The 23,404-nt window shown below is 41.5% G+C and overlaps 1 protein-coding gene across 4 annotated transcripts in view; it reads left to right on the plus strand.

Annotated features, from left to right (window-relative positions):
• Positions 1-23,404, plus strand: part of KCNH5 (potassium voltage-gated channel subfamily H member 5) — a 248,667-nt gene that overhangs the window by 59,544 nt on the left and 165,719 nt on the right. For all 4 annotated transcript variants that reach the window (XM_043516732.1, XM_038405932.2, XM_043516733.1 and 1 more), the window contains one exon: positions 16,372-16,801. In XM_043516732.1, the coding sequence (XP_043372667.1) occupies positions 16,372-16,801 (430 nt within the window). The remainder of the gene's footprint in view (positions 1-16,371; positions 16,802-23,404) is intronic.

The following is a 23,404-nucleotide window of genomic DNA, read 5'->3' on the forward strand; positions in this document are numbered from 1 at the left end:
CAGTGCACCCTCAGTAAGGGTTGAAGGGAAGGGCAGGAGCTTTAGAAATATGGATCTCTGAGGCCAGTAGCCCTGCATGCACAGTGCACACACATCTGAATTTTGTCCAGAGAGAACAAAATGTAGACTACTAGCGTCCCACAGTCCACTTTAAGATACACACTCTCAATTCTATGCCATAAACTAATGATATCTATCTATCTATCTATCTATCTATCTATCTTTGTGTGTGTGTGTGTGTATACACACACATACCTACGGGAACCCCCTAATCATTCATATATATATATATATATATATATATGAATTTTCTTCTGCACAGTCTGAAATGGCGATGTCCCTTGGGATTATATTTGCTTGTGTTTGTTTGGAGGGGGTAGCCTACTGCCTTCTGTCCTCAACTGTTCTAGGCTCCTGTAGCAGCAGGATGAATCTCTGGACATTGAATGAGTTCCCTCCCAGTTCCATGCTCAACTGTATATTGCTACCATGGGTAATTAATGGTAATTAACATATATGAATGATCAGGGGGTTCCCGTAGGTTCTTATACAGTAATTAATTTATTGCAATATAAGCATATGGATCTCAGTATTTCTTTTACAGGCCACAGTGTGAATAATTAACTATTTCATAATTCAGTTACTGTAGTTAGGAAAGAAATAGGAAGGATATGCCAAGAAACCTGAAATGAAGGAATGTATGGAAAGAGAATGCTGGACTAGCATGTTCAAAAGCAGTGAATGTTGGCCAGACTGGGTGTTTTACGACTGATTTCACTGGGAACAGAGTTAGGCCAGTACTGAGAACTTTTTGAGAATTCAGCCGTAGGTGTATATGACTGCATTTTATTGCTCAGTGGAAATAGAGTCACAGCAGCAAAATGTGGAGGAAAAGGATTATGACACTAAGATGTAGAAGAGGATTAGGACGATTTGATGCAGATGAAGAGGTGTAGCTTTACGCAGTAAGAGTTATAGAGGCATCTTATAGAGAGCTTAAGAGGATTTGGATGATGTGACTGGAAGGGAGAAAGGTAGGATAATGAGAGAGAGAGGGAGAACCACACAGTGAAAGCAATCTACATTGACATGATAGATGGAAAATTGTGTTTAAATGGTATTAGGGAGGTAGGAAAACATGATAAAATATGTTGAAGAGAAATACTTGGAGAGGAATTGAATAATTCTTTTGCAAATCACCTGCCATAGCTAGGTAAATGTGTAGGATAACACAGGGTTGGAAATCAGAAAAATGCCAGGTGTCATAGTTAGTTGGAAAATATTAGATGCACTATTAACTTAAGAAAAGGAGTACCCGTGGCACCTTAGAGACTAACAAATTTATTAGAGCATAAGCTTTCGTGAGCTACAGCTCACTTCATCGGATGCAAGGGTTGCATCCGATGAAGTGAGCTGTAGCTCACGAAAGCTTATGCTCTAATAAATTTGTTAGTCTCTAAGGTGCCACGGGTACTCCTTTTCTTTTTGCGAATACAGACTAACACGGCTGCTACTCTGAAACCTGTTATTAACTTAAGCCGGTTTAAAAAGAAAAGGCTAAAATGTTCAGACTTGGAAGTATAAGCATCTTAACCCAGCTCTGAAAATCTGGGTTCACAGCTCTGAAAATCAGGCCACCTAGTTAACTGCTAAAGTAAAAATGAAGTTGTCTAAAAGTTTGAAGATTTGGGACCAGTTTTTTTTAAACAAAGGCTTGAATCCAAAGTTTTTACTCATGCAAAACTCCTGTTGACTTCAGTGGTATTTATAAATATGTCAGGTCTGCAACAACAGCAGCAACAATACTATGCTTACACAGTGGAGGTCTATAGCACTGAATGCCCGTGACCACACTGTAGGGCTTTATTCCAGGCGTCTAAGTGCTCCACCGTGTGAGTACTGATTTGGTGCAGCCAGGTTAATTGTGGGTGACCATGCAACCACTGACAGTCTGTGACCTCAGATCTGATTTTTTTCAGCGTTCGATGTGTGGGGACTTTGTCTGCAAGGTGGGTGACGTGATCCCAAAGGGCCAGCCTCTGGCCAATGATGGCGTCAGTCCTCTCAAGGTCACTTCTCAATGATACGTCCCTATTACTGATAAAGTCAAACCATCTTATACCTAATAGTCACCGCTGGCAATGCGTATGAAATGCCTCCAGCCTCCTGATGCATTATTTAAGCAACGTCCATGTTTCAGATCCGTATTTAAGGATTGGAAATGTGCAGGTTTGATAAATCCTTACTTTTACCTATAATTTCTCCTCTGTGGGCTCCAGAACCTGTGCAGGTCCTTCTTGGGTGAAGGTGCTAAACCAATGCTCCTTAGAATGGCTGGCTGGCTGCACCTGTTTGATGACAGTTTACTGCTTAAATAGATGAAGTCATCCACTACTTCCAAAGTTTGTCCAGAAGCACAGATGTCTTGTATCACAAATTTGAGCCAACACTCTGGATTTTTGTTTTTTTCCCAAGAAACACTTAATCCAAAGGACTCTGGTTATATTATGGAGCTACACAGCACTTAGGGCCTGTCTTAACTACAGCTATTGTCTGAATGTGCAATCAGGTGTAACAATTTCCCTGGATTGCATTGTCTGTGGGGATTGAACCAGGGACCTCTGGATCTAAAAACCTGAACACTTGCCTCCACCAAGGCTTTTGGCTTGGAGGCACAACTATTATACTAGGTACTAGAGAGGGACAAAGATCCACATTCCGTCAGTGTGAGTTACTCAGGCTATCATCACCCCTTTAGTAAATCTGGATTCCCTAAATGGCATAGAACTGAGGAGTCTTGGGTACTGGTGCTTAGATACTAGGGTGATGAGTGCAGTATAATAACTCGTGTAGAATAGAATCATCCAAAAATTAGTTCTTTGGAAAGTGGAAGACACTCCTTCAAATTGTTTTCCCATCAGTTTAAATAGGGCTTCATGCACAGATTTCATAGTTTTACTAAACGATTAGTGCTCTTAATATTGCTGTGAATTTTGGTTTAAATTAATGAGGTTTCTGCTTAGTAATGAAGCAAAAAGTGGAAGTTTTAGCCAATCTCTGCAAGAAAAATGGCCCTAGAATAACACGTCTGATACTGTAAAGAGTGAGGTAGGAAGTCTTGATACGGAGGTGGATTTGTGGGGTGGTAGAATTGGATAGCAGCATGGGTTTTCAAATGGTTCGTTTTAGGCACATTCCTCTACACCTAACTTTAAACTTCAAGAACCCACAGCTGGAAGTTAAAGCCAGACATGTTCAAATTGGAAATACAGTAGAACCTCAGAGTTACGAACTGACCAGTCAACCACACACCTCATTTGGAACTGGAAGTACTTAATCAGGCAGCAGCAGAGACCAAAAGAAAAAAAGGCAAATACAGTACAGTACTGTGTTAAACATAAACTACCGAAAAAATAAAGGAAAAGCAGCATTTTTTTCTGCATAGTAAAGTTTCAAAGCTGGATTAAGTCAATGTTCAGTTGTAAATATTTGAAAGAACAACCATAACGTTTTGTTCAGAGTTACTAACATTTCAGAGTTACGAACAACCTCCATTCCTGAGGTGTTCATAACTCTGAGGTTCTACTGTAAAGCACACATTTTTAACAGGTAGGGTGATTGGTCATTGGAACAAACTACCAAGGGATGTGGTGGATTCTCCATCTTTTAAATTCTTCACATGAAAACTGGATGTTTTTCTAGAAGATATGCTTTAGTCATGATAGGTTTCAGAGTAGCAGCCGTGTTAGTCTGTATTCACAAGAAGAAAAGGAGGACTTGTGGCACCTTAGGAACTAACAAATTTATTTGAGCATAAGCTTTCGTGAGCTACAGCTCACTTCATCGGATGCATTCAGTGGAAAATACAGTGGGGAGATTAATATACATAGAGAACATGAAACAATGTGTGTTACCATACACAGTGTAACAAGAGTGATCACTTAAGGTGAGCTATTACCAGCAGGAGAGCGGGGGGGGGGGGAACCTTTTGTAGTGATAATTCTCCCCTCCCGCTCTCCTGCTGGTAATAGCTCACCTTAAGTGATCACTCCCGTTACACTGTGTATGGTAACACACATTGTTTCATGTTCTCTATGTATATTAATCTCCCCACTGTATTTTCCACTGAATGCATCCGATGAAGTGAGCTGTAGCTCACGAAAACTTATGCTCAAATAAATTTGTTAGTCCCTAAGGTGCCACAAGTCCTCCTTTTCTTTTTAGTCATGATGAAATTCTGTGGCGGCCCGACTAGATGAAATACACAAATCTGTACATATCACACTGAGAAGAGAGAGGTTAACAGTATAATATCATTTTATTACCAATTTTGATCTGCTATAGTTGTAGCAGAAACTTCCATGCATTAATTTTACTAGCCAAAATAGCAATTGTTATAAATTGAAAGCTGATTCAATTAGTTCATCAGTAATACCATTTGCAATAACTTACAAAAGTGTTACCTTTCCTAAAGTACTTAAATGAAGGGTTTATGAGATCTAATTACAATGTGCTAGCAAGATGAATTGACGTACTTAATAAGAAAGTAGCATTGGTACTAAATGATACAGTCTGATGTTAGCTAATTCCGTTTTTCTCCAACTGGCTGAAGAAACCCCACCCAGAATTTTCCACTGAATGCATCCGATGAAGTGAGCTGCAGCTCACAAAAGCTTATGCTCAAATAAATTTGTTATTCTCTAAGGTGCCACAAGTACTCCTTTTCTTTTTGCGGATACAGACTAACACAGCTGCTACTCTGAAACCCACCCAGAATTGAATCACTAGTGAAGCTAAGTGTTAAACCATGCTGAAAACTCAAGTAACACAATGACAGAAGTGATCAGACTGAGCCTTGGAAATTGCTCATTTCCATGCAGTCTGAAAGTCATTATATATGAAGAATACCACATTCCCTCTGTGCTATGCAGAAAAGTTTACAATGTAATAAATACAATGGCTTGCTTAGCATGGTCAAGAATAAATTTAGTCTTGCTTAAGCATACCATACAGTGATAATGGATCAAACTCATTCCTAATGCAAGTCCATTGAAGTTTTCTGAATTACACCAGGAATTAATTTGTTCCAATGTATTTGTCTGTAGTGTCAGATTCTATTCAAGTTTTATAGCCTATGATTTAAACTATAGGATATTGAATTTTAATTACGCTTTTCATCTGGCTTTTTCTTTTTTTAATGTACAGTATACATTACTGGGAAACAGATGTGGGACAGCTTTCAGAGTAGCAGCCGTGTTAGTCTGTATTTGCAAAAAGAAAAGGAGTACTTGTGGCACCTTAGAGACTAACAAATTTATTAGAGCATAAGCTTTCGTGAGCTACAGCTCACTTCATCGGATGCATTCATACCATTAGTGAGACATATACTAACTAACACAGAGTCTAATTGGGCTAATTCCATGTGGAATACTTTTAAGGGAAGCATTGAGTCCTGCCTGCTTGTCTCTCTGGCATAAGGAGGAGAGGGTTTAGGAAGAAATCAAGGCAACTGAAGGAACCTTTTCAGATGCAGACCTAAATAACACTGACTGCAGTGGCACAAATTTGTAATGGGAAAAGAAAGTGGAGGGAATAGTACACTTTACAATATTTGGAGCATAAAGTTCTCGTACGCAAAATTGAGTCCAAAGATGGCATAGGAAAAAACAATTGAATGGCTAAATAGAAAAATATCCCTTGTTTTCAAAGGTAGATGTCATTGTAATTTGATATGGTTCTTACTTTTGTAAAAGACATGCTAAGGGCAGGAGCTGTGAAATAGACAAGAAAACCCCCCCTGCCCTGGAGAGCTGAGTAGCTGGACCCTGTGCCCAGCTAGGAGCTGGAGTGAGAAGTTGGGGTAGCTTTGGACCATGCTCCCAGCTGGGCAGATGAGAAGCCCCAGTGCCCCCTTGTCGCTGGGCAGCCTTGTCAATTTCACAGTGAGCTGTGAAATTGACAAGACTGCCCAGCTCTGGGGGGGAGGGAGGGAGAGCCCAGAAGCCGGGTCAGCTGGACCCCAGTGGCAAGAAGCCTTGTTTGGCTTCCCTCAGCCTGGCTCCCAGCAGGGAATGGAGAGGCAAGAAGCCCCGGTGGGGGGGCAGCCAGGCTCTTCACAGGGAGCTAAGAGACCAGGCTCTCAGCTCCCCATGCTGCCCCTCTTTGGTTGGTGGAAGGGCTCCTGGTGAGGACAGGCACCACCGACCCAAGGAGTGTCCTGTGGACCTGCACTACCGCAGTAATTACTGTGGTGGCTGTAAGTCAACCTAATATAGGTCAACTTAGGTTTGTAGTGTAGACATACCCTGAGAAACCCTTCTGAGTATTCCTTCACTGTTCTCTCCTTGATCTGGGGGTGAGGATGTGGTAGTTTGCTGCTGGCCTATCATCAGCAAATTACATCATTCCACTTTCTGGCTATTAGTGGGAAGATTGGAGCCAAGGCTTCGCCCAGTCCCTGCCCCTCCTCATCCATTCCCTGCCAGCCTGCTCTGTGAGGGAAGTAAAGGCTCAGTCCTACACTGATTGAAGTCAATGGCAAAACTCCCTTTGACTTCAGTGGTGTAAATGGGACTCTGTTTATCTGGATCTAAGTTCTCAGTAGCCTGTGCAGAGGTTATGCCTGTATGTCCACATGGCGATATATAGGATGGAGGGGAGGGATAGCTCAGTGGTTTGAGCATTGGCCTGCTAACCCAGGGTTGTGAGTTCAATCCTTAAGGGGGCCATTTAGGGATCTGGGGCAAAAATTGGGGTTTGGTCCTGCTTTGAGCAGGGGGTTGGACTAGATGACCTCCTGAGGTGCCTTCCAAGCCTGATATTCTATGAATCCAGCCCTAAATCTAGTTCTTAAAAAGTTGCTTTTTATTTTTCTTGCACTAGCACTTAGATCAGTATCCATGAGGCTTTAGTACATTAATTGATTACCTAAAAAAGGCCTGTGAGCATATGTGATGTGTTGGAAGATTTATTTGAACATGAACTTCAGAAAAGAAGCATTAAGAAGTTAACCAGGGATTTTAAGGCTAAGCTCTATTTAAGTAGCTCAACTTGGAAAAAAAAATTTGAGAGTGATTTACTTGTAAAATTTCAGACAGCTTATATGTCACGAAGCAGTGCTTATTTTTCATTACACGGCTATGTACCTTCTGGAGATGTGCTTATTTCTTGCTTATTACTTACTAATTGCTTAGTAACGAAATCTAACGTTACAGAACAGTGCAGTAGGTCTAGACAACTTCTGAATCAAACTCAGGTAGGTCAAATCTGGAATCTCTGCTGCATTATTGTTTTTGATCCTTCCAAGGAGCTGTGAAGCAGGCTTCCAGTCCCAGAGGAGAGATCTGTTAATTATCCCAAAAAGATCTACAGCTTGGTGGGAGCTAGAGAGGACAGTATTCTTAAGCTTATATTTGCATATGTTCATGTTTCAGATCCAGGCAAGTTTAACTGGCCTGAGGACTAAATCACGAGGGTAGGGGGAAATCAAACTTTGATCTCAATCAAGATGTTCGTCTCTGTCTTGTCCCCTAGCTTTGATTTCAATTTGATGGAAGCTTTAGCTAGTGCAGAATGTTCAGGGAGTATATTTTATTTGTGCTTCTCTGACAGAGGCCGTTTTTACCGATATCGTGGATTGAACCAGGAACTTCCACAGTTAAAACCATGAGGAAGGCTACAATTTAATCACAGGTTTTTTTTATTAAAGGTCATGGACAGGTTACAGGTAAGAAACAAAAAATCACAGCCCGTGACCTGTCCATGACTTATACCATACAAATACCCCTGATTGAATTGGGATGGGGGGAGGAGGAACAAGGGGGCCTGTGGCACCAGCTGCAGGGAGGGGGAAGACTCAGGGGGTCCCGCTGCTGCTCGGCCGCTGCTGTGTGTGTGTGGGGGAAAGCCCCAGGGGGCCAGCCACTCCTCCAGCTGGCCTGGGACTGCTGCTGGCAGTTCACGGGGCCAACCGGGTCGGCCACTGCTTGGGCGGTCCCTGGGACAGTGGCTGGTGCAGGTGGCTGCAGAGCCTCTCCAACAGTGGCCGGTGTGGCTGTCCCCAGGGCCACCAGGTCCTGCTGCTTGGGTGGCCCTGGGGTCAGCCATACTGGCCGCTGCAGAAGTCACTGATGTTTAAGGAAGTCATGGAATCCGTGACTTCCACAACCACCATGACAGACATGGAGCCCTAACCATGAGTCTCTGTGGTTATGTCTTCACTGCAGACTTAACCCAGGCTCATATTCAGGTGTTTCTCCTAAACCCAGTTATGTTCACACACAAAACCTCTGTCCTGAGTCGAGTGGTGCTTTCAGCCTAGCTGGCGTGTCTGAGGCAATATGTGAGAGACCAGGTGTAGCTTTCACTTAGGCTGGTACCCACCCACTTTGCAGTGAGGACACGGGCTAAACCATGTGAGTGCTGATAATCCTCCAGTGCCTTCCCACAATTCTCCTGGGTGCCCAGAAGGGCAGACAAGTTTTCCCACAATTCATTGGAAAAGAATCACTGAGTGGTTCAATTTATTGCAGCACAAAGAATCATGGGATATGCCCCCATAAGTCCTAAGGGGACACAAACTGGTAAGGGCAGCACCAATGAGGGCATGCTAACTTGGAGATGGCCTTGCTGTGTGGCTACTCACACCCAGGCTTGGAGTCCCAGATTTGTGGGTTTGGGAGGATTTCAAGTGTCAGACATGGTTCTTAATTATCTTTTTTTGTTTATGTGCCCAGAGCTTAATAAATAAAAAGGTCAAACTAAATCAAATTTTAAAATTGAAATGTATCTGAAGGAAAAAATCATCCTGTAATATTAAAAAGTTACAGAGCAATTGACCAATTCAGTGCACATGAGGGTCCAACATGTTGTTAGCTAAAGGAAGGCTCTGCCTACATGTTACAATGCTATGCTTGAAAGAGATTTCCAAACCTTAGGAAAGATATGTTAGGATATCATTGTTAGGTAACTAATTGATTCAGTTACAAGTCTTCTACAGAGATGTTATTCTGTAAAATATTTTCTTTTCAGAATAAGATTTGCCCCATTCAGATTGCATTGACTTCAGTCACACTAAAACTTGTATAAATGATAGCAGAACTGGGCTGATGACATTTTAAAATCAAACAAATTTACATAGTAGCTTAAAAGGGATTTTTTGTGATACTTCATGGCTGTGTATAAAAATATAATTGCAGGGTATTATGTTTTTTATATCAATTTATAAAAATACTGCTAACCCTAAGACTCTAAGAATGGGATTTTTAACAGTCCTCAGTTTTGGCCAAAATCTGCTCCTAGTAAAATGAATGGGAGCAGAGTTTGGCTAACATTGAATGCTTCTGAAAGCCCTATCCTAGGTGCTTATTTCGCGTGTGTGTGTGTGTGTACACGTTATATATATATATATATATAAACACAAAGAACTATGTTAGGGGAACATTATTAAGTTTGCAAAATCAAGTACTCAAAAGTTAGGAAATGCCAGAATTAAGGTTCCCCGTGCTTCAAATCAGCTCCTTGTGCATATGAATTATGATAGTTTTTAATTACATGATTACATATTATTTTTTCTACAGGACCCCTGCCTCCTTTAGGCACAGGATGGATCTGTTCTGGGGATGAATCAGGATTGGGTAGTGAGAGAGACTTATTTGTAGGACACTTGGCTTCATTTGTTGCAGGAGCTGTATGTACAGTGAATGAGGCATGAGTCCCAATCCTCTCCCCTAGCCGATCGCAGTCTCTGTTTCTCAGGCTTCTCATCCTCGTCTCAGTCTCCTTGCCCAGCCATTCCAACTTCCACCTCCAGGTCCTTGTTCTCCATTTCCTTCATCAGCCAGTTCCAGTCCCCCACACAACTCCTCATCTGATTTGTCAATCTCCCCTACCTCAGCTCACTTCTCTCACCATCCCCGCCCATGTTCCCTGTCCCCACTGGCTCTCGGTCCCAATCTCATTCCCCAGGATCCTCAGCCAGTATCAGAGTTCCACCTCACTCTGAGTCCCAGACTCTTTGCCCATCCAGTCTGAATCGCCTCCCTTTCTTCATCCAATCTCAGTTTCCTCCCACCTACTGGCTTCCAGTCCCCCACCCTCCCATTTCCCTCCCTGGCACCCAGTCTCCTTCCCCACCCCAACTCTCAGGCCCAGTTTCCCTCTTCACCCCATCTGTGCCAGCCTCCAGTCCTATTTCCCACCCCTTAGGTTCCTTGTCCAAATCAGGTCCCCCTACCTCCTCTGCAAGTCTGGCCTTTGATTTTTCCGTGTTTAAATCAGGTAGATTCCTTACTCTTCTATGCTGCCTGGACCCATCCAAGAAAGCACCTGAACTGAGAGCACAGGGAGCCTCCATTTCTGGCATCCTGACTCAGCACATCCTGTAGCAGCCCAGAGCTACAGGTGCAGAGGAAAGTCGTGTTCAGCTCCTGGCTGGAGCATGCCCAATGTCCATTGAATCTTTGGGGAATCTAGCTGCTAAAATCTAAGAAGACTCTACTGAGCATATGCAAGCTATGATTTCTCAATGTCTTAGAACTTCACCAAATTTGGGTGGATTTTCACTGGGAAAAGAAAAAGCACATCTCTGACACAGAAGCCCTCCCCCCTGCAGCCAAATGTCAAGTCCTTCTCCAAAGCATAGGGGCATTAGAACTTTTAAAAGAAAAGGTTGCTAGAATTTTTTTAACATGGGCAAAACAATATATTTTCCTCTAACCTCATTCTCAGAAAAGAGAGAGAATTGTGTTGGCTACAAGTTTTGTTAAAAAAAATTCAGCCTGAGGCAGACACCCCAAATGGAAAATTTCAGCCTAATTGGTTAAAGTTTGGCAAAGTTATAAGCTATTGAAATTAGGGTCTTATAATAGGAGGTGTCAGGCAACCTTAATAATAGTGTCGGGCAACACTAATACCAGTCTAGCCTATAATTCATCAAGATAAATACTCAGTGACTCAACCCTCTAAACTAATCTCCTCGTTCAACATGTCAATTCAAGAAAGTTTGAGAAAATAGACTTTGCAATATTCCCAAGTCAACAAATGTGGGCTTTGTTTAATGGTGAGTAAATGAAGGACCCTTCATTGAAAATGTTCTTCTTGCTAAGTACAGAAGAAAAACTGCTACCATCTGAATATTCGGAAGACACCGCAGCCAGCCCCACTATGTGCCTATTTAATAGGAAGGATGCTAGATCAGAAACTTGTACTCATTACAAGAGCTCATGGATCAGAAGAGCAAATGCCCAATGTTATTGGCTGTGTTCTCCCCAGAAGAAATGAACTGTGCCACTCAGCTATACCTATCCCTGTGTAGGTCTTCAAGACTGTCCCTGATTTCTTGTGGTCAACAGTACCAAAATTGCTGATAGATCTAAAGGAATCGGCAAGCACATGTGATCTCTTTCCATTGTCCAAAGTAGTTTGTCAAGCAACCAAGTCTGCATACCACACAAGGACTTAAAACCATAGAGAAAGGTCAAGGAAGTTGGGGATTCAGTATTAACTAAATAAATGAGATTGTGAATGGAGCAACAGTTGGCCAGATTCTGAATATCAGGAGAGTGAGAACATCACAATAATTTCAAGTGAGAATAGTGACAGGATTTTCTCATTTCTAGCCACTGTATCTTTTTAAAAATGTGAGTTAAGAAGAACTGGAGTAAACACAATTCTCCATCAGAGAATAGCATATGCAGTACAGGGGCTATTAAACTTTAGCATAGTTTGCTTTTTTCCCCCCTGTAAATGTCTGGCTTTGTCACAATAAATACCATTTGATTATTTTTATTTTCTTTTATTTTCTGATTCAGTGGCTACTGATGTCAAGGGGAATCTTTCCACTGACTTCAATGGACTTTGGATCATACCCTGAACTTTTTAAAACAAGAAAATCATAAATGGATTTTGAATATTATTTTTGGATTTAATACTTCCAAATCTGTACAAATGAAATGGCTTTTCTGCATAAACAGTTTTTCAATTAGGAAAATTCTGAAGACCAGACAAGCTGTGAGATGAGAAAATGGCCTGGTCTCATTGTGCCATGATTTAATACCCTGTCCGCAACCCTTTCATTTCATGAGATGTGGTTTCAGATTGTGTTCATGCTCATAATATAATCTGATGTCCTCAAGCAGAGAACATGTAGTTTGAGATATTGCAAGCATTTGGCTCAATTGACTTTCTGCCCACATATGTTAATGTAATGACAAATTATCCTCCTGGGAGGCTGGCTCTTCAGTGTCAAGAATGTATTTTACAAGATCTGAAGGATATTATGAGAAAATTGAACTAGATCCATAGCTGCACCAGGTTGCTCTAAATCCCCTTTCCGCTCCCACAATTCTTGAGGCTGTTGGGGCCAAATTAGCAACCCCCCTTAAAAATAGTGTTGGATTCCCAACATAGTTTTTTTTTACATGATCCATAAGTTATTGTAATATAATATAAATACAGCCTGCTGCCTGAAAGGAGAATGAACACAAAGACAAATTGCAAGCTGTTGGATTAAAAAAACAACAACCTGTGTTAACCTACATTCTTTACGGCATTAATTTGACACTAAAATCCAGTTGCCCTAATTAATTTCACCTCTATTGAATCTTTGGAAAAGCCCTGTGTGAACAATCTGTCAGTTACACCATTATCCTCAGGAGACATTTTGTGTCAGAGGAAGTACCAAAGGTACCCATTCAGGCCCAGCACTGTACTTAAACGCCTGAGTCCCACTGATTTCAATAGGAAAACTCGTATGCTTGAAGTCAAGTACATGCTTAAGTGCTTCGCTGAACTGGGGCCTTGGTACAGCACTTTGTGGAAAAGATTTTTTAAACTGCTCACCACCTTCTTAGTTTAAGCAGACTGTAAATCTTTTTACTGGCCTAAAAACAATTGATCCAACTAAATTGGCTTGGAGACTAGCAGGCCGTTTGAACAAGTTTCACAGTAGTATTATTTCAGGTAAGAGATATATCAACAGCAGTTAAAATTGAGTATTCCCCTTTGTTTCATGGTATGATGAATAAATCCTGGGTCAGTGATGTAAAATAAAAGGTAATCATTATGTATGTTGGGAAAGGGTGTAATTTCCAACACAGACTTTCTCTGAGACTTGGAGTTAAATGTTATTTTTGAGGATAATTGTGCTGGTGCTGCTAACCTATCTTTATAACTTAGAAAGAGAAAACATTGAGTGTGAGCATAGGAGGATGAGCCAAACTGTAAGCTCTTTGGAGGAGAGACTGTCCTTTTGTTTGTACAGCACCTTGCACAATGGGATTCAGGTTAATGACTAGGGGTCCTGGGACCTACAGTAATACAGATAATAAATAATAATAATAAGAAACTCCTGAGTTTTAATCCAAGCCTGACAGTGACTCCTTGGACTGAATCTCTGGTTCATTCTCTCCATATGTAAAAGGGGAATAATACATATCTACTTGACAGAGGTATTGGGGCCTGTAATGGGGTGTACGGACCCTTTAAGCCTAAGTAGGGTATGGGAGTGGGCAGAAGACCCCCATCCCAGGGATACTGGTGTAAGCACATGCTAGGAAACTGGCTGAAAGAGGAAGAGAGGAGGTGATTCCAGGCAGTTAGCAGTGGGATGGGAAGACTGTTTGTTAGTTAAGGTCCTGGGATCAGGAGCCCTATACTGCATGCTGGGGCAGGGCTCCCCTCCCTACCAATCAGGAGGAGCTATCAGAAGGAGATGAATGTACATGCTGCTTTCCCTCTCAGAACGTGTGCACTGAAGGAAGGCAGAGCTGACAGGCTAGGCTTCTGCTGGGCAGAGTAAAGGCTCGGTGGTGAGCAGGAGCTTTGGAGATGAGTACGAACTATGGGGTTGCTATGACGGATTTTGTGTTTGGGATGCTGAGGACTATCTTGAATTACTTTGGGCTACTGACCCATTTTCTCAGGGTTACCATCAACCCTCCCTTGAGAGACTATATGGCACTTCTAAGGGGCCCCAAAGAGAGGAGGCAGACAGGGTGCGGTGGAAACACCTCTAGGCACATGAGGGAGCCAGGCAAATGGTTTCCCCACTACAGGGCCCTATCCTGCATGGACTTTCTCCCATTCTCTTCTTTTTTTCCCCATTGATGTCACAGAAGGTGTTTGGAACTTTTCAGGATCAGGCCTTTAATTTGTAAAGTGCTGACTTCAGTGGAGTGACACCATGAATGAACTTGGTGCAATGTAGTATCATAAGAAGATCCTCCCCTTTTTAAAAATAGGTGCATTGAGCTTTTGCTTTGTGGGTCTCTTAGACTGTAGTTGGGCTGGGTCCAGCCGAGCGCCCAGGGAAATCAGTGGGAGTCTTTTCCACTTCAGTGGTTTTTACATTAGGGTCACAATGTACCATGGCCCAATGGGACTAGAGCCCTGTGCGGATACAAAGTTTGTATTCACATTCAATCCACAAACATGGTCTGCGGATATAAAGTAGATATCCGCAGATTTGCAGGGCTCTACCAATGACCACGTATTACAGAAAAAATGAACCAGCGTCTGCTCAGCTGGAAATCAGAGTAAAGATAGCTTGTGTAAAATTGAGAGACCTTAAATGCAGACTATAGTAATCAAAACTGGAAAATTCCACTTCCTTTCTTAGTGTCAGTCACTGTATGCACTCCAATGCAGTTACAGATCTTCAATTTAAGGAATTGGGGGTCTGAAACAAAATGACTGAATTTGAAAAATGTACTGGATTTGAAAAACAAGACAATTGTCCAATGTATTGAATCTAGAAACATCAGTTGTAGGTTACCCTTCAAATACAGCCTGCGATAGGAGACACAGATGCATAAGGGGAATAAGGTTTTTTTTTGATGCTGAAATTAACTACAGGAATTCCAGTATTTTACAGTTTGATAATATAATTAGCTAATGTTTTGACTAGACTAATTCAATAATGATGCATAGAAAAGTACAATTTAATCTTCGCACAGAAACTTAGAATGTTTGCCTCATTGCGTTCTATGTCTTAATTTCTATTTTAAATTTAATGTCTGTGACTTCTTAGTATTTTATATTATAAATCTTCCTTTGTACGGCTTCTATTTTGAATCACTAATTAATTTAATGCAGAAGTTAGTTATATCATGGGATTACAATAAATTGAGAGCTTTATTTTTCTTCATTCTGCATGTATAACTTCTATTAACACCATTGTGAATCATACTTGCATTCAGGGGGATATACACGCTTTCTCCTCCATCCCAAATATTTCCATTACTTTTAAAATATTTCTCTGTGCTTCTATTTCCTAAGTATTTGTGCTTCCATTAATTTGTACTTTTCTTGAGTAAAAAAAAAAAAGTACTGTAGGGAAATACCTACACTGTCTATTGACCAGCAAGTAAATTCTCTTTTGTGTACATTTCTGACTAGTGGCGCTTGGTGTATATGATACCCACTAAACAGAGCAATTGGCTGACAGTGATTAGGTAGTATCCCGCCCTCAGAATTAGTGAGCTATCTATATGGATAAAAGGACATCCACATTACACTGGATGTGACTACAAATAATAAGGGATGTAATCACTCTTGTTTCAGGATGTTGGCCAGCCACTCACTGATGGGTGGCATAGTAGAAGTTTCCTCTGTGTGCAGGTTATTCCATGGCTGTCGTTTACAAGTTTTCTTGCACCTTCCTCTGAAGCATATGGCACTGACTACAGGATATTGGACCAGATTGTCCATTGGTATGGCAATTCTGTGTCCCTATTTACTGTCCTGCAGGGGGTACAGTTCTTTGATAAACTTGGAAAAGCCTCCTTCTGGATTGTGTACTTAAATTTGGACCTGTTCACACTTAAATCCATGCTAAACCTTCCATTGACTTTAAAATAGTAAAAAGAAAAGGAGGACTTGTGGCACCTTAGAGACTAACAAATTTATTTGAGCATAAGCTTTCGTGAGCTACAGCTCACTTTTTCCGAAAGTGATGCTCATGAAAGCTTATGCTCAAATAAATTTGTTAGTCTCTAAGGTGGCACAAGTCCTCCTTTTCTTTTTGCAGATACAGACTAACATGGCTGCTTCTCTGAAATCTTTAAAATAGTAAAGGATCTAGCCCCTAGCCACTCATATTAAACCTGGTGTTGTTTGCTCTTGGACTCGATAATGCTATTTCAGTACCCATAAGAGATCTGATATGACCTAGCTCATTGGCTTATCTAGTAAGCACTGAACTTGAGCTAGCCGACTGAGGTTTTTGTGATTTACAATCTTCTGTTGTCTAGAACATTAAAGAAAAATATTTATGGAAGGGTTACTTAGGGAAAATGTAGGAGTGACTGTGTTATATGCTGTTTTACTCAATAGTGTATTTCTGATGATGTAATAGAACTTATTCTTTTCTAGGGGATCAGCAGCCTTTTCAGTTCCTTAAAAGTGGTGCGACTTCTACGCCTTGGTCGTGTTGCCAGGAAATTGGACCATTATCTGGAATATGGTGCTGCAGTACTAGTGCTGTTGGTCTGTGTTTTTGGACTAGTGGCCCACTGGCTAGCCTGTATATGGTACAGCATTGGGGACTATGAAGTTATAGATGAAGTCACTAATACAATCAAGACAGACAGCTGGCTCTACCAGTTGGCATTGAGTATAGGGGCACCCTATCGTTACAATACCAGCGGCTCAGGGCAGTGGGAAGGAGGCCCCAGCAAAGACTCATTGTATATATCCTCTCTCTACTTTACCATGACAAGCCTTACAACAATAGGATTTGGAAACATAGCTCCAACCACAGATGGAGAGAAGATTTTTTCAGTGGCCATGATGATGGTTGGCTGTAAGTAGAATCATTTTATTTTATTTTGCATGTAGATCTTTGCATTAGTACAGTATGAAAAGAGAAATATTTAAACCATATGCATTGAATCCTTGTACTGTTAACAATTAGTTGCATTTTCAGCTTCCTATGCTTGGCATCAGCACTCTTGACACGTAGAGTATATTTTAGCATCTTCCACTGCAGATAAATAACCAGGGAATAAAGCTGAAACCACAACTGAAAAATTGAACAATTTTATTTTCAGAGCTTGTGATTAGACTGCAAGATACAGTGTAGGTTAAGTATGATCACTGTTGTATAGTGAGACTAGGATTTCTTTGCATTTTAAAGATCATTTTGGGTACATTTTAAGTGTCTTAATTTGAATTTGGTTAAAATTTGCACGCATACACACTGATGGTGCCCAGCTTAAATTAACCCATAGTATTAAAACAATCAAGGTGTCCTAACTGTTTTTCAAAAAAGCATGATGATTGCATAAGGTGGTTGTGCCATTTATCTCATTGGCTTGATTTTACTGTAAGCTCTATTTTTATCTCCTGAGAACGGTAACTTTTGTCACCATGGAAGCTGGAGGTAGAGGAGATCATTGCAAGACACTATGTTGTACCTCTTCGCAGTTTCCTGCTATTTCGCAGCTTTAAAATGACAGTACAAAGGGCTGTTTCTTGTTTTATACTGTCTAGGCAAGAGCACCGGACTGTTCTTTTGGTGACGAATCATCTTCAAAATATAGCATTGTTTGAGTAGCTGGCAAATGATAGCAGGGGATTGTTGAAAAATGTAATAAATATTAATATAATGTGTGTGAAAGAGGGAAATATTTTACTTTTTCATAATCTCAATACTTGGCACTTCTACTAATGCTTTACATTGTCAAAGCTCTGTACAACCACTAAGTGATTATATAACAAGGATGCAAACAAAACCTTTCAAATTCGATCTGCATAATCTCTTTGCTAATTAACTCAACTAACACCTTGGGTCCATCTTTGCAAAATACTGAACTGTAAAAAGCAACTTTCTTAAGCTCCTCAGCTTGTTCAATCTGTTTACTATTTTTAACACGTTCAGTTTGTTTTTAAGACTGGGGGAATCAGCAATCTGACTGCATGCCTACGGCGTGGTGTCATACAATTTGCTTTTAATGAGTCTTTTACATAATGTGTTTCTGTTAACCTTGCAATCTATAAAAAATCAACCCCAAAAAGCTAGATTGTTGTTGAGCTACTGTGTGTATGACATAGAAAATACACATGTTTTGTCGATGGTGTTTGATACTATGTGCAGGTGTCTAAGTATTGGGACAGTAGAATGGTTTTACAGCATCTTAAATATTTCAGTAATCTTATTTTCCTTGCTTTTTCTGGAGAGCTCTAAAGCTGTGCAGAGGAAGGGACTTTCACAGGTAATAGAACAACATCATTAAATGACCTGGGGCAGGGCAGGAGCAGAGGAAATGGGGCTTGTCACTTTCTTTGCATTTCCTGCAACTGGGCACAATGTTTCTACATTCTTCTCTGAAATGTGGCAGAGATATGAAAGATACATGCTAGAACCAATGGTTTGATATTGACAAAAGTCTTTGCCCATCCCAGAGGCTGATATTGATAGTGATCCTAAATGTTACCAAAGTGACACACAGGCTGGGCACATCACAAGCACTGCAGAACTATCCGATGGAATTGGTGACTGGGATTGTGAGGATTAGGGTAAAGTAGGACAGAGCCTGAAAATCTGCATGTACAGAGAATGAACAGCAAGGGGGCCAAATCCTACCTGCTGTTTTCAAGTGTGTAATTTCATTGGCATTGGTGTAGCTACTCATGTGAGTAAGGTGAACAGGATTTTGCCCATAGAAGGGAGGTACAGGGAGCAGAACCTAATTTTTTATCTATATTTTAAAATTAAATCAGTAGAAGTTTGGGTGTTTTGCAGATTGAATAGTGAATGCTTGAGGATCTGATTGTCAAAGATGGGCCCATATAAATCTACATGCCCAATTGGGTGGGCCTGATTTGTGCATTCAGGTGTCATAATTGTGAGTGCAATGTAAACTTAAATCTAAATAAAATAAATGGGTTGCTTGATTGCTTACATGGCTAGTTAGATGGCTAGCTAGCCATGCCTACTTGCAAATATCAAGCTTGTACTTTGCAGTCATGTTATATGCGTACACTAATTAGACCTGCTGGATTGTGCATGTGTATTTGAGTGTGTACATCATTGACAATCTGACTGTATGAAAACCAAAAAGGAGCTATACAAGGAAGAAAGCATGCAGGAGAAACTGTAATAAGCCAGAAAGGAACTTTTTCCTTTGGGAGATGCTAAACTATAGTGCTAATCCTGTAAGTGTTTGCTAATACCAGTAGTTTGGTATTGGAAATATTTTTCTAACTGCCAAATAAATGTCTTAAGCTTAGCATTGGAAACAGAGATAGTAATTCATCACAATCCCAATTGCCTAAGCATGCAATCTTCAACATGGAATAAATTATTTGCTGTATTATCAACAAGCAGTGACTTGTGCAAGCCAGAAGTCTGCTATTTTCAATGGTGAAGTTATCTGGAGGAGGAAAATGTATCTGGAGAGATTATATGAATGGCCAGAATTACAAAAAGTCATACATTTGAAAACCAATGAAGTGTTAAAGCTGTGCAGCTAACAGCACAAATTGCCCTATGGAAAAACAAAATGAATGTGGTTGGCTGTACATTTGACAGATCTTTGGTCACCTGGCTGTTCACTGTGGTCACCTTCAGCAGGTTGTTTAGTCTTTTGGAGAGAGATCACCTTTTCTCTTTCAGGAGAGAGTGCTTTTAACAACTATACTCCATGCTCATGGAATGTACCTGGGATATCTCTTTGACTTACTCAGTCCATCTTGGTGTTTAATGCTAAGAAAAAAACAGCTTTGTTTGCTGCATCTGAACTTTAAAAAAGATAAACTATAATAAACCATGCTGCTTTTATTGTAAGGCACCTGTGACTCTTGAGTGAAGTTTGTGCTGTATAAATGTATATTTTGTTTTAGTTGTTTCTGGAGGTGGAAAGTGCATTGGGAATTCAGTTTATTATAGCTCATTTTGCTTTGATTAGGTCATTGCATCTACTGCACAGATTGGAGAGAGAGGATGTGTTTGTCAAGTCTCTTGCCTGAAACAGCGGTATCTTATCCTGCATAAGGGACCTTTCCCTCAAGCCTCCCATTGTCTCCTGGCAACTTACACTCTCCCCTTATGTGTTTCAACTTCCCCTTTTGTGATTTCCTCCGACAAATCCCTGTTATACTAGGTCTGCAGTTGATGTCATAGAGTAACTGAATGGGTTTGGTCAGTTTCACATAATTGAATGTGCTGGATAATGAGCCTGAGGTGTTGGACAAGGAATGTGAAACTTACCATATCGGGTGACAATAAGTGGAAGACCATAGCCACGTTCTTGAAGAACACCTGAGACAATGGATGTTGAGTGTTTAACCGTGTCTGCTCTATCTCTGAATATGAAACCCCCAGAAGAATCTCTCATTCATGCCTTAGCCCTCCGAAGAGCCTTGAAATTCTGTATGGCCGTTCTACCTCTGAATGGGTATTGTAACACATAGCCCAGGCTTCCCTTGAGAGTAAAAAATACCGGTAGGTTTTGTTTGTTGTTTTTTGTTCTTTTGGGTCTTTTTTACATTGACTCATCCTTAAAAGAATCACTGGGTTTAAATTACAGAGGGCAAAGTTTGCTAATTCAAGCTAGTTTTGTGATGGCTCATCAGAATTTATGTGGTTGTAAACCTCCTCCAGAAGCTTTGCCTATTTCTAGTAGATACTGCAGCAGTTTCCACAAAGTGCAGTTACAGAGTATTATCGTGAATTGCTATCCACCTTCAAAGGTCAAAATGATGACAATTCTTTTGGCACTAAACATATACAGTGCGATGCCTTGCATCTGTAGATGGGAAACAGTGAAAACATCATCATTTACTGTGGGTATGATTCAGCCTTGTTACGGTTCGTGGGAAGCTCTCATTTCAGTAACATTCCCCTATTTTAGTTTTATAAGCTGGAGAGACATTTATTGCAGAAAGTGGGTCAGGTATTCTCATCTGATCCACCTTTCCTTGTAAAAGAACCCTTCCTAATGAGCTGTGAGTGAACTGTGCTGACCTTCTGAAGGCTGCAGCTCTACTTCCTACACAGCAGGTTTGCTTTTTCTCAGGTTCAGATCCCTGGTTTGGGAGTGTGATGTGGTCTGCTTCCAGTGCGAAGATAAGTTGTTGTTGTTGCTAAAAGCCAGCAAATAATTCATTCCAGGGTATTCTTTTATTGTTCAAGTGATGTTAGTTCCTTTTCAGCCTACTGTAGTCAGTCACTTGGGTGCTCTTTGCATGACCCAGGCAGGGTTATCTAGCAAATGGGTTAAGCAATGGCAAAACCTGTACACCAGTTGAGCCTTATATGATGCCTTAATTGGAAGCGAGAGCTTGTCTGGCAGATTTCCAGGCAAGCAGTCCCAAGGGTCTGTAGGATTTAGTTTTAATCCCTATGAAAATATATGTAACAGAGCCGCTCCCAGCAAAAATCATTACCAGCCATGAAGATTAAATCATACTTTGCACCGCAACAAATAGCAAATAGGCTTGCAACGGCATATGCGTGAGGAGGTTTTATGTCTGCAGGAATGCACTGGACTGTATGTCTAATGATGAATAAAATGTAGCACTCTACTGTCTCATATGAGGGTTCATCTTATGTACAGAAGTTTCTTCCTTCTGCTTCTCCCGTCAACAATGGGAGGTGTGGGAGGGACATGATTCTCCTCCTGGGGCAGTAGGAGGCTTTAATCTCTCTACAGCCAGTGGAGGCCTCATGACTAACTCTCCCTCGCCCCTTCGGGCATGTCTAAACTGCATTGTGAACACTGGTCTGTGGGACCTGCACTTGTGGACTCCACGTTTCCAAGTCTTCAAACTACATTTTACACTTGGCTTTACAGTAGCTGGATCTGGGTCTGACAACCATGTGACAGCGTCCATACTGCCCTGTACAGACTCTGTGCCTCAGGACTGCAGCTTGAGCTGAGTCCACACTGCAAAAGGACGGGGCTTGGACTTGAGTCACAGCAGGACTCGTGCTAGGACTTAGGTCCTGAGTGCTTGCTGACCTGAGTCAGAAAGATTTGTGTGAGGGGGTTAAGGAGGTAGGGAATTTTGAGCTCAAACCTGGGTCTGAGCCCAGGTTTACAATGCAGTGTAGACCTCCCTTCGAGCACCTTGGAAGTACAAGGCCAGTGGGTGAGAATGGTTGGGTAGGAGCCCTCTGCAGTTCCTTTAAACAAGAGCAGTGTGAACTGACAGATAGCTCTAGCTGCTGCTGTTAAAATGTGTCATGTTCATAGCACCCAAAAATGTGACAGGCACATGGACAGCCATCTGTTGACAGAGATATATGGGCTAGGAGGGCTGGTCTACAAACCTTGTCCTTTGAAGGAGGTGGCATGTAGGCTGGCATTATAGCCGGCCTCCTTTCCTAGCAATTTCTTGAACACAATACAGAGATCCTGCTCTGCTTCTTGATCTAGGGGAGGGAGCTGTCTACGTGGTTTTAACTTCCACTTGTTCCTCCTCCCTGTGCTGTGCCCTGGGGCAGGATTGAGCCCTTTCTCGCTTGTGGACACTTGACTGTATTACAAAACCTGAAACTACCATGTAGTTTGGCACCACTCCACTTGATTGGCACCTGCCCAGGGAAGCCCAGAACTGGAGCACCAGAGTGTTGCAGGTCAGGATTGAAGTGCATTGGCAGAGCTGTGTGAGGGACTTTCATCACCAGTAGCTTTCCTAACTCTCCCAAGAAAGGATACATTACAGAACTAAACTCTGCCCTAGTGAAATGTTTCAAAAGGACAGCGCTTTCTAAAAATGGTCAGACACGTAATGTGTACAATGAAGCCTGTTGAGAACAACTGATGATGGCCCTCTGATAAAGGTGGAGCAGAATTGTAACCATTCTGTTTGGGTGTTCTTTGGAGGTGTGTCTTGTAATGACAGGACTGGAGTGTGGGTGATGGGCGGTGTCTTAGTCAGGTTTCCCTGCTATTTGTATGCATCCAACACTGGTAACGGATACTTTACAAAATAAGATACGCCTGGTTCCTCTTCAGGGAAGGCCTCCCCTTTCACCGCCTTTTTAAGTTGACTTCTTGTCGGGATCAGGAGCCAGTGGGAGTGGGAGAACTGTTTGAGTGTCTTTTCTAGCTGGCTTAAGCAGGTGCCTGCTTGATGAGATTTGGGCTCAGCCTGATTACCCTGTGAAGTCAATTCTGTAAGTGCAGACCCTCCTCTAAGCCTTGCCTGCCCGCAACCATTGAAAGTTTAAAAGTGGGCTCATTCGCCTAAAGCATTGCTACTGTAGCAGACCTGGTAGAGAGCAGAGTGAGAGAGAGATGAGTCTAGGTGAGATAAAGGGTAAAGCCCTCTATCTGGACCAGGAATTTGGTTAGCCACATTTAGAGGGCTGAATGCTGTGTGCAGCTCTGGCTGCAGCTTCTGAATGTTCTTTAGGGTCAGTGCCAGGTAGCATAGGTGGTAGTTAGAGCATTCTAGA

The sequence above is a fragment of the Dermochelys coriacea genome, chromosome 6, assembly GCF_009764565.3.
Source record: "Dermochelys coriacea isolate rDerCor1 chromosome 6, rDerCor1.pri.v4, whole genome shotgun sequence".
NCBI classification, from domain to species: Eukaryota; Metazoa; Chordata; order Testudines; family Dermochelyidae; genus Dermochelys; species Dermochelys coriacea.